Below are 17,949 nucleotides of genomic sequence, written 5' to 3' on the forward strand. Positions count from 1 at the left end.
TGATTTTGTTTGCATTATGTATATATGATTTTGATACAGATTTTGATATACTGTTCGGTATTCCCCCTTTTATATCCTGTTTGTTTTCAGTTGTGGCTTATGTTTCTGTACTCTATGCTTTATATACTCAGTACATCTTTCGTACTGACCCCCTTTCTTCGGGGGATGCGTTTCATGCCCGCAGGTACAGGCACTGGTGATCCACCACTATAGGCTCCACTTTCTGCTATTTCGGAGTACTCCCTTTTGATCCGGAGTCCACTTTTGGTACATACATCTTTTGCTATGTATATATTTCTGTATATCTGACTATTTGGGTACGGCGGGGCCCTGTCCCGTCATATGATTATGTCGGTCTGTTTAGAGGTCTGTAGACATGTTTATGGGTTGGGGTCTTTCTGTACGGATGTGTGTATATGTTGTGTTTGGGCGATCCCATTCACCGCGACGGCCGGTCCGCATATGTTTACATGTTGCCTTGTTGGCCGATGAGGCCTTTGTTGGTATTTTCTGTGCGCAGGGTTATTTCGTATAGTCTGTAAAACAAAGGAAACTTTGCCAAAATTTTTCTGGAAATTATGTAAATTTGGAATATAGCCTTGTCGGCTTCTGCTATATACTTGAATGCATTTGATAGATGGGTTTGGGTGCCCAGATCGGGCACTAGTCACGGCCTACGGGGTTGGGTCGTGACACAAATCTTAGTTGCATCTTCTTGCGTTTGGTGAAGTTCTTCCAACAAGCTCCTTAGCCAAATTGTATGACAAACACAAGAAGAAGCTGCTACATACTCCGATTCACGTGTTGAAAAAGTCACAACTGGTTGCTTCTTGGAATTCCATGTAAATGCAGAATTTCCAAAAAAGGAAAACAAACTGGTAGTACTTTTCCGGTCATCAACATCACCAGCCCAGACACTATCACAATAGCTAACAAGCTTCAAGTCTTTGCAAGGTGAATAGAAAATTCCATACATAATCAAGCGCACCTTTGATGTACCGGAGTATTCTCTTGGCTGCTTTTAAATGAGAAGTTGTTGGAGTTTCCATAAAGCGACTGACAAGTCCAACACCAAAAAGAATATTGGGTCTCGTACAAGTTAAATATCTTAAGCTTCCAGCAAGACTCTTGAAATATGTGGGAATTATATTTTCTCGATCTTCATGCTTGGACAATTTAACTCCTCAGTCCACGGGGGTACTAACAGGCTTGCAATTCTCCATCTCAAATTTCTTGAGAATCTCCTTTGCATCTTCTCCTTGAGAAATAAAGATGCCATCACTCTTCTGCTCCACTTTAATGCCAAGATAGTATGACATTAGGCCAATGTCCGTCATCTCGAATTCTCTTGTCATTAATTTCTTGAATTCTTCAAACATCTTTGGATTATTTCCTGTCAAGATTAAATCATCCACATACAAACAAACAAGTAATGTGTCACCATCTTCATTAATTTTTACATAAAGTGCATGCTCATGTGGCCATTTTGAAAAACCATTTGCTTGGAAGTATTTGTCAATTCTACAATTCCAAGACCGTGGAGCTTGTTTCAAGAATAAAGAGCCATCTTCAATTTCAGCACTTTATCTTCATCTTCTTCAACCTTATAGCCCAAAGGTTGATCAATGTATACTTCTTCCTCCAAACTCCCATTCAAGAAAGCCGACTTCACATCTATTTGATGGATTTTCCATTGGTTCTGAGCTGCCAAAGAAATGATCAAGCAGATTGTCTCCAAACGAGCAACTGGTGCAAACACCTCATCATAATCAATGCCAGCCTTTTGCTTGTACCCTTTTGCTACTAATCTTGATTTGTACCTCTCTACTTCTCCTTTGGAATTTTTCTTTAGTTTGTAAACCCATTTGACTCCAATGGTGCTTTTTCCTTTTGAAAGTTTTGTCAACTCCTAAGTGTCATTCTTCTTGATTTCCCTGATTTCTTCATCCATCGCATCTCTTCATTTTGGATTACCGGCAGCATCTTCATAACTTACAGGCTCATTGTCTACCAATAAACAAAAGTGAGTTAAATCACTTAAATTTTCTGTTACTTCTTCTGTTGCGTCATGCAAGTCCTCGAAGACTTCTAGACTTTCGAGGTACACTGCTTGAACTTGATTCTCCAACTTTTTAAACTTGCAGTTGAGGTGTTTTAGGTGGTGTATTAGGCTGCTCCATAACTTCTTCATCATGTTCATCATCAAGAAATGGACTAAAAGAGTAATCTTGCTCTTTAGATTTCCATTCCCAAGCACTATCTTCATCAACTTCAACATCTCTGCTTACGGTAACCTTGCCATTTCTTGGGTTATGTAACTTATATCCTTTAGATCTTTGCGCATAACCAACGAAAACATACCTCTCACTTTTTTCATCAAGCTTAGATCTCTTCTCATCCGACACATGTGCATAAGCAATGCTTCCAAACACTCGCAAGTGAGCAACTTTTGGTTTGAAACCACTCCAAGCCTCTTGCGGTGTTTTGCCACAAACACTTTTGGTATGACGCCGATTTGATAAATACACCGCACAAGCAACTGCTTTAGCCCAAAACTCCTTTGGCATATTTTTGCTCTTCAATATACTTCTTGCCATGTTGAGAATAGTCCCATTCTTCCTCTCCACCACGCCATTTTGTTGGGGTGATCTTGGACGGTAAAAAAATGACGAATTCCAGTTTTTCCACAAAAAGTCTTGAATTCATTTGAAGTGAATTCTCCACCATTATCGGACCGAAGTGACTTTATTTGGTAGCCACTTTGTTTCTCCACGATGCTCTTAAAATTCTTGAAGTTTTCATAAACCTCAGATTTTTCCTTCAAAAAATATACCCAAGTTTTTTGAGAATAATCATCAATAAAGAGAAGGAAATAATTACTTTTACCAAGTGAGGCTACTTGATAGGTCCGCACACATCCATATGAATCAACTCTAAAGGACACCGTGCTCTTGTCAATGACTATTTGGGAAAGCTTTTTTTTTTTTTGACTGCTTTCCAAAGAGACATCCTTCGCAAAGCTGATTAGGATGGTTAATGGTTGACAACCCTTTCACCATATTTTCCTTTTTCATCAACCTTAGACTATCAAAATTCAAATGGCCAAATCTCATATGCCAAAGCCAAGATGAATCTTTGACACATGAAAAATAAGCACCTTGGTACATCACTTTAAAGATTCAAAACAAACATTTTATTTTTAGCCATAAGAACTTTGGCTAACAATCTCCCATTTTCATAGTCAACTTTTTATCTTTCAAATGAATGTCATAAATTTTCTCCAAAAGCTGTCCCAAACTCAGAATATTACTTTTCATTTCCGGTATATACACATTGGAGATAAATTGATGACTTCCATCTTTCAAACGAATTAAAATCATACCTTTTCCTTTGATTTGAACTTTTGAAGAGTCTCCAAGAGTGATGTTTCCACCATTAAACTCCTCAAACTCAGCAAATAAATGCTTCTTCCCGCAAATAGCCGCTTGCACCGGAATCAAGGTACCATTTATTTCTTTCTACACTTTCTTCTTCTTTACATGCCATGAGTAAAGTGTCATCTTCATCTTCATTTTTGCTATCCACAAAATTATTTATCTCCTCCAAATTATTTTTACATTCCAAGGAAAAATGACCATATTTATGACAAGTATAACATTCAATATTTGATTTGTCATACCTTCCTTGATTTGACCTCCATCCTCTACCTCTTCCGCGGCCTCTTCCTTGGTTGGAGTCTTGACTTCTATTTTCTTTGGTCGGAGGTTGACTACCACCTCTTCCTCATCTTCTATGGTCATGGTGTCCAAGTCCTTGGACTCTTCAATGGCAACAACAATATAATTAAATTTTGAATCTAGGGATCGTAATATTTTTGCAACGACCCTATCATCATTCAAATCTTCACCATATCTCTTCATTCGATTGACAATCGCCAAGACTCTTGAAATATAATCCGAAACTGATTCAGATTCCTTCATTTGAAGCGATTCAAATTCTCCTCTTAAAGTTTGGAGATGAACCTTTTTCACCTTGTCCAAACCTTTAAAGGAAGTTTGAAGAATATCTCATGCTTGCTTGGAGTTGGTTGCATTTGCAACCTTCTCTGACATTTTTTCATCCAAACTTTGATGCATGAGTGTGAGTGCCTTTTGGTCTTTCTTCTTTGTGGCAGTGGCATCATCTCCTTCATCAACGCTACTCTCCACAGTTTCCCCAACATCATATGCTCCAAGCAAAACCTTCATTCGGATGCATCAACTTCCATAATTTTCTTTAGTGAGCATCAGAACTTGGAATGGAGTTCCATTAGTGTTAGTCATCTTCTCTCTACGTTTTGTTGTCTCTCAAACACACCGGCTTTGATACCAAATGTTGGAAATTTGGAAGAGCAAGACAACACAAATACCACTCAAAACTCACTAGAAGAGGAATGGAGGAAAAATGATTTTCCATTTAACTTGACTTAATTCAAATGGCTAGCTTACATGACTATTTGTAGGTGAATTCATACATGTATCTAGCCTAGCATACATGTATCACTATTAATAATTTCACACTTCACATCCTCCAAGTACATGAATAAGAACTCACTAGACTAATCTAGAATTTTCCACCAATTTATGTATCTCCTAATAAATTAATCTACTAGTTCATGAACTAAATTAAATATAATGTGAACAAGTTAAATATAATGTGAACAAATTAAATAATGTGAATAAGTTTATTTTTTCAACACATATACATACAATAATATACAAGTGTACAAGAAGGGAAGAATTGTGGAAGCTAAAGGAGAGATATCTCTTCCAGCGGAACTTTGGCAAATTTTAGGAGGGGAAGCGGCAAACGAGGGTTAAGCAGCGACAGATGGTGCCAGAGCAGTGCGACCGGGTGGCAGAATAACAATGCTTAGGATTTGTGGAAAAAGAATATATGAGGAAAGAGAAAAAGGAAGATCTCCATAATTTCTAATTTTGCGGGATTTATTGGAGATTGTATATGTTTTTATAAAGGAATTATTGCTATGTGTGTTCGGTATGAAGGAAAATGTTTTCCAAGAAAATAATTGGGTTTCTTACTTATTTTCTTGTGTTTGGTATGTAAGAAAAATATATTATCCTAAAAGTACTTGTATATAATCTAGAAAAATATTACGGAGGTGGGGGTGGGGGAGTGGGGTGGGGTGCGGAGTAGGTAGAGCGGGTTTAGGGGTGGGGTGAAGATGAGGTAGTTCGAGGTTGGAGATGAGACAATCAATATATAATGCCTCTTGTGGGGCTTGTTTTCCATACTTTTATTAGGAAAGTCATTTTTCTCATTTTTAAATAACGTGTTTTCGTAAAGAAAATGTTTTCCGACATACCAAACACACTCTATATTTTGAAAATGTAATCTTATTATTAGTTAATTATAAAGAGGAATTTATTTTAGTATATCTAAGCAAAAGCCCCAAATTATTAATGAGGTATTCAATAGGCACATTTAGATACTCCCTCCTTCCACTTTTACTTGTTCGTTATATAAAAAATAAATGTCCATTTTTACCTATCCAGTTTGAAAAATCAAGATATAATTTATCATTTTATACCTATTTACCCTTATTTTTAAGTACCATAACTGTTTTCCAATATATAATAATTAGAGGTCATACAGTAAAGTTATCATTTTATTTATTGCTTACATAAGGAATGTGTCAAGTCAAACATAAACAAGTAAATATTGATAGAGGGAGTATATTTTAGGTGTCTAATAAGCCACAACCTTAGGGATGTAAAAATCAACGGAAAAGGGTCAAATATATTAGAAATGACTTAAAAATGATCTCTTTCCACCTATTGGATCAAATTTTTCCTTCCTTCCACCTATTGGATAAAAAATGCCCTCAACATATTAGAAATGACTCAAAAATGCCCTTATTTCATCTATTGGATACAAGATTGGCACTCCTTCCACCCATTTGGATCAAAGATGCCCTTAACCTATTGGAAATGATTCAAATTTGCCCCTGCTTTCACCTGTTGAATAAAAAATGTCCTTAACATATTAAATCTTTTGAGTTAATTCCCTGGATAATCACCCAAGTTTGGGAAATTATCCACAAATATTACTTTTGTTTCTTTTATGACAATAAAGTCACTCAACTATCTCTATTTTCCTCCAAATATACTAAATACCTCAAAAGTCTTCTTCTCTCCTGGTTGACATGGCATGTCATTAAATCTTTTTTTTTTGGTTACTAATAAACCTATTTAACTCACCATCTAACCACACTCATGTCAGATTGGGTATAAGACATGAGTTTGGTTAAATGGTGAGTTAAACAGGTTTATTAGTAAAAAAAAAAAGTTTTAATGACATGACATGCCTATTAGGAGAAAAGAAGACTTTTGAGGTGTTTAGTATATTTTGAGAAAAATTGAGATAGTTTAGTGACTCTGTTGTCCTAAAAACAATGAAAATGATATTTGTAGGCAATTGCCCAAATTTAATCATTTCTAATACGTTGAGTCCGAAAAATAAAAAAAAAGGTGTGAACTAATGTCTAAGGGGTCGTTTCGTTGGAAACAAGTTAACCCAGGATAATTTATCCGAGATTAGTTATTTCATCCTCTCACAGGAATAAAATAACACTACAATTTTGAGATAACTAATCCTGAGATTAGTTATACTATCATTTTATTCCAACTAAACGTGAAATAAATTTATCTCAAATATAATTTCGAAATTATTTATTCTTATTTTTTTGCACCAAACGAGCCTAAGAGCCTGTTTGGATTGGCTTATAAGTTGCTTATAAGCTGTTTTCAGTTTTTTTGAGTATTTGACTGACCAGCTTAAAGTCATTTTATACTTATAATAAGTTCTAAAAATTAATTGAGCCCGTTTAACTTAACTTATTTAAAATAGCTTATAAGCTAAATAAGTCAGATTTAGCTTATAAGCTGCAACAGCGTATAAGCTACTTTGTTTTGGCATATACCCGGAATGCAGTCGAGAACCATATCCATATCCTTTCCCTCGCAAAGATATTAAAAACCAAAACAGCGAATTTCTCACCTGAATTATAATGGCAATAATACCTGCAGTACAACTTCTTGTCTTTAAAACCCAACTCAATTTTCATCGCCCTCTCATTTTCTGCATTCACAAGGTCCTTAATTACTTACTCACAATTATTTATGAAAAACCAAAAATTTCATATTATAATTTCACTTAAATTTCATATACTTTTTCTACTTTCAGGTCAAAAAGAGAAGCTCTATTGCTGCAGTGGATCTTGAACCGCTTATTGAACCGGTAAAAGTATTAAAGAATCGATCCTATAATACTTCGGATAGAAAAGGTAATATTTTGAGAATCTACTCTGACACATTTTCCTTTTTAGTTGGTCCCAAATTTGTTTTTTAGTCCGTGTAAAAAATAATGACATGTTTTTATATTTAGTACTCCCACTGGCTCAATCTACATGGTACACTGTCTAGTTTAGTATGTTTCAAAGATATTATGATCTTTCTATATGTAAAAATAATTTAATTTTATGAGATACTTATAGCCACACACAAATTTTAAAACTCTTCCATTCTTTGTGAAAGTCCGTGCCAAGTCAAATGGAAGGAGTAACAATTTGACTTCAAAATAATCATTTTACCCTTAATGAGATAATTTATAGCTACGCAAATATTAATGACTTATTTTAGACTATATATTTCAAAAGTCTTTCTTTTACTTTTAAATTTTGTACCCAGTCAAATAACGTCACATGGGATGGAGGGTATTAAAGAATCAATCCTATGACACTTTGGATCGAAAAGGTAAAATTTTGAGAGTAAAGTTTGTTTCCGTCCGTCTAATTTAAGTGTCTTACTTGTCTTTTTGGTCTGCCCCCAAAAGAGTGTTTCTTTCTATATATAGTCGGTTGACAATTCAAACAATTTACATGGCAAGTTTGTCCGTCTAATTTAAGTGTCTTACTTGTCTTTTTGGTCTGCCCCCAAAAGAGTGTCTCTTTCTATATATAGTCAGTTGACAATTCAAACAATCTACATGACAAGTTTAAAACCACTAGATTCAAAGGACATTTTAAGACATTATACACATTTTTAATTTAGGACCACATGACTCAAAAGTCTCTCTTTATTTCTTAAACTCCATGGCTAGTCAAACTAATAAAATATTTACGTCACGTAGCCCATAATTTGAGTTTGTTACCCGGTTTAGCCCTTATTTGTGTATAAACACCTTTTATACACTGCTATACGTTTTTATGCAAAGTTGATACATTATGTATAATGCTTGTAATATTTTATGTTGGGCTGTATATTTTTGAAATTTCCCCCTTTTTTTTGGTTTCATTTGAGCTGTATTATGGTGAATTGGCACTTTGGAATGCTAATTTTTCATTGAATAGGTGATGAAAATGCCCCTAAATGGAAGAAATTGAGTTCAGAAGAGCTCGGAATTCGTACTTCAATGATTGCGAAACCAACAAGATTGGTTCTGAATGGGCTAAAGAAAAAGGGTATGTGTTCAAGATGATATTATTTTATTATCCTTGCAATCTTTATTCTATTCTTGTTGATACATAAAGTTTCTCTAATCTTACCAGTTAGAAAAAGATGAGAATTTTTTTGAAGTTTGAGTTTTTATGAATGTGCAATACCACACCAATTCACTAATTAATATATCTATGAAGGAGTTTGTTGTAATTTGCACTTATGCTCTGTTTGGTATGACGGAAAATGTTTTCTCGCTTTTCCTAGAAAATAGGTGATTTTCTTGTGTTTGGTACGTAAGCAGAAAATATTGTCCCAAAATCATTTGTATATAGTCTAGTCAAACACTATGCGGGTAGGAAGTAACGTGTGGGGGTGGTTGGATGGGGTTGGGTGTGTTGGATGGTGGGAAGAAGACAATTAATCTAGAATGCCACTTGTGGAACTTGTTTTTCCCAGTTTCACAGGAGAAGTTATTTTCCTTATTTTTAAGGAACTTCTTTTCCTAGAGAATTGTTTTCCAAATATTTTGACTAACCAAACATGAGAAAATTGGAAAAAATGTTTTCCTCTGTACCAAACACACCCTTAGTGTTGCACTTTGGAACATGATGATACTTATTTATCCTTCTTGTGGCCTGACCTTTTAACTCTCTTTTGGCAGGGTTTGAGGTCTACCTTGTAGGGGGTTGTGTTAGAGATCTTATACTGGACAGAACTCCAAAAGATTTCGATATATTAACATCAGCTGAACTTAGAGAGGTTAGCTGCATCACATTTTTTTTAATTGTTAAATGTAATTTATATGATAACATGCAACAAGAAAGTAATGTGAGTTAATTACAGAGGAACTATCACTGCATGAAGTACATGAAGTGCACTGCATTTTTCTTTCTTTTTCTGAAGATTGTTTTATAAGTAGATAGGAAATAGGAGGAAAAGAAAAACTGTCAATTTGAGGTAGCTAAGGAGGCTAAACATAGCGCTCATATGGTATCCTAACTTCTTACATCTGCAACCTTCTATCTTAATTTTTAGTGCTTCTAACTAGTACTCCGTCCATCCCATATTAGTTGTCATGTTGCGCTTCTCAAGATTCAATTTGACTAATTTTCGGAGCTAAATTGGATAAATTAGTTCAATATTATAAAATTACAATTTAGATATTCAAAAACTATAAAAAAAAGTATTATATGTTGCAATTATTCTCAGATTAATATGGCGAAAAAATATTCTTAAAAAGCTCGTCAAAGTTCATGTAGTTCTACTCTCGAAAACTGAAAATGACAAGTATTTTGGGACAGAGGGAGTAATGATATTCTCTTGTGTGCTCTTGAAAATTGAATGTTAGATTCATCCTTTACGAACTCTTATGGCAAGATGGACTTTTGTTGTCCTCAAGGAGTTATTAGGAATCTATCAGCATGGGGTTGTCAACCAATTTTTTTAAGGGTACTGAGTAGGAATTTTTATGAAGTTGCTATTTGGCTATTGATGCAATCAATCATATGCAGGTACTAAACACATTTCAGCGGTGTGAAATTGTTGGAAGGAGGTTTCCTATATGCCATGTGCATATCGATGATACCATCGTGGAGGTTTTTCTCAAGCAACATCTTTTTCTTGGTTTGACATTTTTTCCCTTTTTAGTAGTCAAGTAAACCTCATTAAGAGTGGTGAAAGTTTCTGAGGTATCTTTTTGAATATTTACGTCTTTCGATCTCTTTCCAAAGCAGGTTTCTAGCTTTACCACCACCATGAGGAAGTTTAAGAGGAATTCCTATAATGTTGTTCGAAGACCTCCAGCATGCAGTGACGCTGATTTCATTCGCTGGAAAAATTGCTTGGGGAGAGATTTTACTATCAATGGGTACATAAAGTAGATGTAGACGAAATTATTAATTTTCATATGTTAGCCATAAACAATTTTTTCAGTGTATTTTAATTTAGAAAAACTAAAGAATGATTTTTGATTTGTAGATTGATGTTTGATCCATTTGCAAAGATAGTCTATGACTACTTGGGTGGACTGGAAGATATTAGAAGGGCTAAAGTGTGCATGTATCTTTTACAGCTTTTTGTTCTTGTTGTTCAACCTCCTGTAATAGTGTAAATTGTGCTTAGCCTAACTTCATTTGCAGGTGAGATGTGTGATTCCTGCAAGTGCGTCTTTCGTTGAGGACTGCGGTAATCTAGACTATCCTTTTTCTTGTTGATATTTGGGCTTTTTTCATTTCTGGCCCGTTGGCCGAAATTAATTACCGGTGCTAGCCAAAATATACAAAACGTCTACCATAATTATGTATATTATATGTATACAAACCTATACATTTGCTAGCTATTATTTTTTTTGGTGCAAAAGTGTAGTTATCCCATAAAATTCTTGCAATGCTCGTTGGACCTTATTTTGCATGATCTGCCAGTTGTAGGTGGTTTATCCAATTAATCTTCGCGTTAACTTCAGTTTGACTTCTTGCAGCTCGCATTTTGCGCGGAGTAAGGATAGCAGGCCGTTTAAGATTCCGTTTTGCTCGAGAAACAGCCCATTTTATAAAAGAATTAGCATCTTCCATATCTAGACTTGATAAGGTACGAGTTCTAATTTTCTAAGAATATTCATTACATTAGTTATATATCTTTACTTTTTCTTGTCAGCAAAAAAATTTTTCTTAGGTTCTTATTCTTTTATCCCCATAATACAGGGAAGGATCTTGTTGGAAATGAATTACATGCTGGCATATGGTTCTGCAGAAGCTTCATTTAGATTATTGTGGAAATTTGGACTTCTAGAAATTCTTCTACCAATCCAAGTATGGAAGTTAAACCTTTTTGCGTTTATGCTACTTATACTAAGTATACGTTTTGAGCTAAGAGTCTATCGGAAACAGCCTCTCTACCCCACAAAGGTAGAGGTACGGTCTGCATACATCCTACCCTCCCCAAACCCCACTTGTGGGATTACACTGGGTATGTTGTTGTTTGTATACTAAGTATCTGATGTATCACTCTATTTTGCAGGCTTCCTACTTTATTTCCCAGGGTTTTCGAAGGCGTGATAGGAGATCAAATATGCTTCTGGTAAACAGGATTCTATGTTGCTATCATTATTTGCATCTAATATGCGTTCAGGAAATATATTCTCTTGTTCAAAATAGCTAAATAAAGAAATGGGCTAATGAAAGGGCTTTTTTCATTTTTGGCCCGTTGGCCGAAATTAATTGTGGGCGCTAGCCAAAATATACAGAACCTATACACTGATTATGTATATTATATGTATATTTGTTGTATATAATATGTATATTATATGTATGTTTATACTTAATATACAAAACCTATACATTTGCTGACTATTATTCTTTTGAGTGGTCCAAAAATGTAATTTTCCCCTAGTAAAATTGTCTCCCAGAAAATGTAGTTCTCTTAATAGTATCTGTAGGTGCAGGAATTAAAGGAGTAAAATTGAATTTTCCAGTTGTATCACTTATGCGGTTGTTGTAGCAATGCAATCACATCTTCAAGTTGCTGTTATGCAGACTTTGTTTTCAACACTGGACAACCTTCTGGCACCCAACCGGCCTTGCCACTCTAGTTTATGGTGAGAGACTATTTCTTCTAGTGAACTTGTTATTTGTCATTTCTTCTAGTGAACTTGTTATTTGCCTTTTCCATTTTCAAATTCAAAAGATCATCTATAGTTTTTAAATCTTAAGGCAGCAATCTAGAACATAATCATTACAAAAGAAACTTTTGACGATGCTGCAAATATTTCATGTTTGTCTGCATCCCTGGAATATTTTCTTATTTTGTTGGATAAAAGAAAACTGTAACAACAACAACATACCCAGTGAAATCCCACAATATGGGGTCTGGGTAGGGTAAAGTGTACGCAGACCTTACCCTTATCTCGGAAGATAGGGAGACTGTTTCCGAAGGACCCTCGGCTCAAGAGAAAACATGACGAGAAAAGGTCAGATAAGCACGAATCGTTCAAAGCAATATGAAAATGCAACTAACGAAAGCGAAAAAGCCTTGATAAAGCAGTCTAAGGAAAAAGAAGCAGTAGCTACCACAATTAAATAAGACAGTCGAAGTACAAGAAACAACATATAGTAGCAAGAATCAAAGGACAATAAACTGTAGATCAAAACTGCGACTACTAGTACGAAGGGATATGCGGGACAATCTACTAGCCTTCTACCCTAATCTGAGTCCTCCATAGCTTCCTATCTAAGGTCATGTCCTCCGTAAGCTAGAACTGCGCCATGTCTTGTCTAAGCACCTCTCCCCAATACTTCTTCGGCCTACATCTACCTCTTCTGAAACCATCCATAGCCAACCTCTCGCACCTCCGCACTGGGACATCTGTGTCTCTCCTCTTCACATGCCCAAACCATCTCAGCCGCGCTTACTGCATCTTGTAAAAGAAAACTGTAGTAAAACTAAAACATTTTGTTGAATAGCATTGAGAATATGAACTTTCCGTAGATAAAAAAAAAACTGTACCGACCCGCAAGGGTGGCTCAGTTGGTTGAGCATGGAGCTTTCATAAAGGAGGTCTCAGGTTCGAAACCCCCACCTACGACAGTAGGGGATTTGCTTTCTGGGTTGAGCTCATCGCACGGGGCTTGCCTAGTGCGGGTTATCTCTCTTGTATGGTTTGCGAGCTATTGCACAAGAGCTGGGTTTACCCTGTGCGCACCCGAAGGGTAGTGGCCGGATTCCCATGTCATAAAAAAAAAAAAAAAAAAAAAAAAACTGAAAGATATATTTTAAAGAGAATTACTTATTAAAGCATTAATTTGCGCTGCAGTATTTGATCAGATTCTGATGGAGGAGCCCGAGGCAACATGGGATAATTTGTTTGGTCACTCGTAATATGAATGAGTTTGGTGAAATGTTACAGCTTTTCTAATGATGCTATCCTTGTAAATACCTTCCAGCATTCTCTTGCTGCTGGTCAACAATAAAATTGCTTTTAACGATTAGAAAAATGAAATGTAGCAGCTTTTAAATGTTAGATCTTTCACATTGGGAGATGGAAATTGAAGATAATGCAGAGAATGTAAGGACTTATTTTTGAAACTGCAGATATGGAATGTTATAGAGAAAATGACAAAAACAGGTCCTTATGTTTGGGGGTAGGTTCAAAGTGGTCCCTTCAATTTACTCCAGGGCAGTTTTGGCCCTTCTAAATTTGAGAAATGTAAGCACATTTGGTTTCCATCAAATATTTAACAAACTCTAGTTGTTATATTTAACGTGAAGTGTAAAAAAGGATTTAAGATAAATCCATTTTGAGGTTAAGCTCTCTGTTTTTTTTTTTTAAAATCAATGTTTGGTGTCTGGTAAAGTTCTTGGTGTTGCGATTCTGAGATTTGATGGGACATTCCTGGTGCTACTGGTTATCTTTTTCTTTTTTTTCTTTTCCCCCACATTTTCGTTAAATCTAATTGCCACCAAAAGTGCTCACTTTTTGTAGACTAAGAGGACTAAAACTGCTCAGGAATTTATTTAAGGGATCATTTTTGTCAGTTTCTCGAATGTTATTTGTAGTCATGGGGAATAAAGAATTCAGAGTAAAGGGATTTTTCCATAGCATTATGTGACAACATTTGACCATTGAGTTGTGTTTCTCTTTTTATTATCTAGCTATCTTAAATCGCAGCTACTTGCGCCTGTCTTGGCTCCCCCAAACTGAAAAGAATACAGAACGAGAAGAACTTTTCTTTGCTGGTTGGTATGAAGAGGAATTGGAAGTTTCTTTTTGTCGTATTTTTGGGGTTTGGTGGGGATATTTGCCTGTGCTATCAATATTTTGGGCTGCATATATATGTTTGATCTACTGCATCTGCTTATAGATTAAAAATTTTCTCTTCTGACTCATCACCTTAAAAAATAATTCTGATAGGATTGCCATCTTAGCGTTCCATAAAGCACTGGTGGACAGACCTAGGGATCCTTTGGTTGTTGCTGCCTTTAGCATTGCTGTCCACTGTGGTGGATCTTTGTCAGATGTGTTAGGAATTGTGAAAAAGATCTCACAACCACATGATACACGGTTTTCTGAGCTCTTAGACATCCGAAATATCGAGTCAGATGAAGCATTGTTGGATGAGATGATGGATCTTGCCGCTTACGTGGAAGCTGCATTGCAAAAGATGACCGATGAGCTTTTTGTTTCCCGAGCTTTGATAGAGTATCCTCAAGCACCAAAGTCGGATATGGTGAGTAAGAATTTTCTATGCAAAACGCTTTTTAATAGTTAGTTGAGTTACTTTAAATAAATAACAAGGGCTACACTGCATTTGCTATAATTCTATACAGATTACCTTACTCATTCTGACCTCCAGCTTCATGCGTCCAGGCGGAGAAATGTTGTACATGATCTGGCTGGGATTTTTGTAGTATCTCTTGCATAATCAAATAGAGGTTCTCTTGAGTGGTTTCAAACTCATTTCCCTTAGTTTTGTTGCATGAGTTGCATGCATCGAAATAATTTAATTAATAAAGACTAATATAAGGGGATGTGGCTCAAATGGTAGCGCGCTCGCGTAGCATGCAAGGGGAAAAAAATCCGAGCGGAGGCAAAAGACTATTGCTCATTTCTCCTCATTTGTCTAAACCTTGGTGGACAAAGTTTCCCTATTCCTATGTTGGTGGGAGGACTACTAAAAAAAGTGCAGATTGCAAGAATTTTTACCAAAATGTTTCTGCGAACTCTTTTAGTATTTATCGCATGAAAATCTGCAAGTAACTTACATGCAGAATCAAAATCCCCATGTAAATTACCTTGGGATTTTGAAATCCGCAGGTAATAATTACCTACGAAGGTTTTTCCACCAGTTTTTTTTTTTATATATATATGAAAATCCGCAAATCTGCAGGAAACTAAATTACCCTGCAATTTTTCATGTATAATCCCGAGGAAAATTCACATATAATTCGCTCTTTTCTTGTAGCGGAGGTAGCAGGTAACCATTGAATTAGCCGAGTTGTGTGCAAACTGGTCTAGACACCACAGTTATCCATAATAATTGTTAAAGACTAGGAGCTTCATTTAGAAAAGTAAAAGATGATGGTAAACAACTTGGAGGTTTTTGTGTATTGCTTTCCTACTTCTACCAACAAGATATTTCAGCATTTATGCTTGAGCAGGGAAGTGAACTAATCTCCTTTCAGGAGTAGAACATTTAGCTGTCATTTATTGTCATTTTCATACCTCTTCGTTGAACTTCCTCATCTCTCATTCTTCTTCCACCATATAGCTGGGTAGTTTGCATGTATAATGTTTCCTTTCATCGTTGTCACGATTATCAGCAGTGGGGAAATCAAGATTTTCACTAAGGAGCAGTGGCGGAGCCAGGATTTCCGCCGAGGGGGTTCAACATCTACTATATATACATAAAAAATAATTTTAACCATGTATAAATAGTCTTTTATTCGGCCCCATGTGGCTCCGCCCCTGAGTATCAGGATACATTGTTTTCAAGCTGGTGTTCACAGAATTTGATGTGATTTTATGTCTTCATGCAGCTGTTTGGAATTGTACATGGTTATATGATACTTCCTCTCACCTTTTCGTTTCAATCTGTAGGTGTTTATCTCATGGACACTGTCGCAAAAGGTTTCTACAATATTTGAGTGTGTTAGAAGGGGAAAGGAGAAGGGATTTCGACCAAAACGAGGCAGTAAAATCGACTATGAGTCCCTAGCATTAGGAAAATTGCGTGAAGTTAGACATATTTTTGCAGTGGTTGTTTTCGATACCGTGTTTCCTCCTAATCTCAAAGACTAAGGATTTTTTTAGATAGCTGTGCTACATAGATTCTCATTAACTATTTATCACAATATTTAAGCTTGTTCTTAATTCAATTTATTTTTTGTGGACGTGGTTTGGGGTGGAAGTGATATTCCTTTTGTGGCTTTCTTAATGTTGTTCTGATGAATTGACTAACTGGCATGTCAAAGAATTGTCAACTGGTAACTGATCTTCCAACTTTGTATTATGTTTTTGGTTGATGCAGTTGCTAAATCACAAAGGGACTGATCTTGTATTATTTATGAATCCTCTGTTTTACAGAGCATTCTATGAAATTCATTACACATTTGTATTTATCAATCATTGTTTTACCAAACATCAAAAGCACATAATGCTCCTTGTACATCTATTCTTTTGCTACCTAGTTGGTGCAGATGGATTATGTGCGGCATTTGCTCTTGACTTCTAACGGGATTTCAACTTGAGGGTAATTTTAAACCAAAGTCAAAAGTTGATAGGTAAATTTGTATTTTTCCCTCGATGAATTTGAATATGTGAAGTACACTATTTCACGTTGGAGCTCACTAATCGTAGGGAAAATGTGAAAGAATATGTTAATGATGAGGATACGAATGGACTCAAAGTGCAACATACTGTAAGTTTGCCTTTTGGATAATAGGGGAGGAAATTTGGATCTTTTCTTGAATTTTAATATGGGCTGGACAAAATATGGACCCAACCCAGGGGTTTCACTATCTCCAGGCTGATCCATTTTGAGGATCCAAATTTCTAAAACTCATGATTGTCATTTATCTTAGAGATAAGGGTCAAAAACACACTTTAACTATCACTTTTTTTTTAGTTTCATATCTAAACTATCATAAGGTTGAGAAAATTACCTAAACTATCACTATCTAGTAACTACCTAAACTATCACTATCCAGTTTGCAAAACACACCTGAACTAAATGTGTGAACTCACTTTCCAAAAAACAAGTGAAGCTATAATTTTCTCAAAAAAATTGTCCACATGGAATAAGTAATGCTATGGTGGCACTTACATGGAAATTAAAAAATAATATATATTTTTTTTAAAAAAAAAAATTGTATATTTTTTTTTAAAAATCAGCATTTTAAAAAATAAAAATAATCTGGATTTTTAAAAAAAATTGAAAAAAAATATCAAAAAATTTAGAAAATCAGAAAAAAATGATTTAAAAATGGAAAAGTTATAATTATTTTTATTTAAAAAAATCCATTTTTTATTTTATTTTTTCTATAATTTTTGATATTTTTCTTACAAAAATTATTATTTTTCAGTTTGTTTTTTAAAACAAATAGTTTTTATTTTTTTTAAATTTCCATGTAGGTGCCATTGTGACATTATTTATCCACGTGGACAACACTTGGCAACATTTTTATATAAAATAGAGAGTGTAGATCACATGTCATTCAAGAATAATTTGAGGTGTGTTTTCCAAACTAGATAGTGATAGTTTAGGTAGTTTTTTCAACTTTCTAATAGTTTAAGTATGAAACTACAAAAAAAAAAAGTGATAGTTGGGGTGTGTTTTTTACCCTTATCTCTTTTATCTTATATGACTTCTCCAATTTTTTGCGCGGATTGCCCTTCTTTTGGGGTGGTCTTTAAATTTTGCCCCTCATATTTGTGGTCTTTAAATTATGCCCCTCATAT

General features: G+C 35.2%; 1 protein-coding gene across 1 annotated transcript; it reads left to right on the plus strand.

The window, feature by feature from the left end:
- The first annotated feature begins 6,960 nt into the window (after nucleotides 1–6,960).
- Nucleotides 6,961–16,382, plus strand: LOC132626235 (uncharacterized). The gene is made up of 14 exons (XM_060341041.1): nucleotides 6,961–7,153; nucleotides 7,246–7,345; nucleotides 8,411–8,521; nucleotides 9,160–9,257; nucleotides 10,010–10,093; nucleotides 10,232–10,365; nucleotides 10,476–10,548; nucleotides 10,637–10,682; nucleotides 10,975–11,084; nucleotides 11,198–11,305; nucleotides 11,514–11,573; nucleotides 12,029–12,090; nucleotides 14,404–14,719; nucleotides 16,090–16,382. The coding sequence occupies exons 1-14, from the start codon at nucleotides 7,070–7,072 to the stop codon at nucleotides 16,288–16,290; spliced, it is 1,587 nt and encodes a 528-aa protein (XP_060197024.1). The 5' UTR covers nucleotides 6,961–7,069; the 3' UTR covers nucleotides 16,291–16,382.
- Nucleotides 16,383–17,949: the final 1,567 nt, after the last annotated feature.

Source organism: Lycium barbarum, chromosome 2 (genome assembly GCF_019175385.1).
Source record: "Lycium barbarum isolate Lr01 chromosome 2, ASM1917538v2, whole genome shotgun sequence".
Classification (NCBI taxonomy): domain Eukaryota; kingdom Viridiplantae; phylum Streptophyta; class Magnoliopsida; order Solanales; family Solanaceae; genus Lycium; species Lycium barbarum.

Bases quoted from the DNA above. Each gene is read 5' to 3' on its own strand.
- LOC132626235 (XM_060341041.1), top strand. From the start codon at position 7,070: ATGGCAATAATACCTGCAGTACAACTTCTTGTCTTTAAAACCCAACTC. The intron at 7,154-7,245 runs GTCCTTAATTAC...TTCTACTTTCAG, and splicing joins TCATTTTCTGCATTCACAAG to GTCAAAAAGAGAAGCTCTAT. The intron at 7,346-8,410 runs GTAATATTTTGA...TTCATTGAATAG, and splicing joins TAATACTTCGGATAGAAAAG to GTGATGAAAATGCCCCTAAA.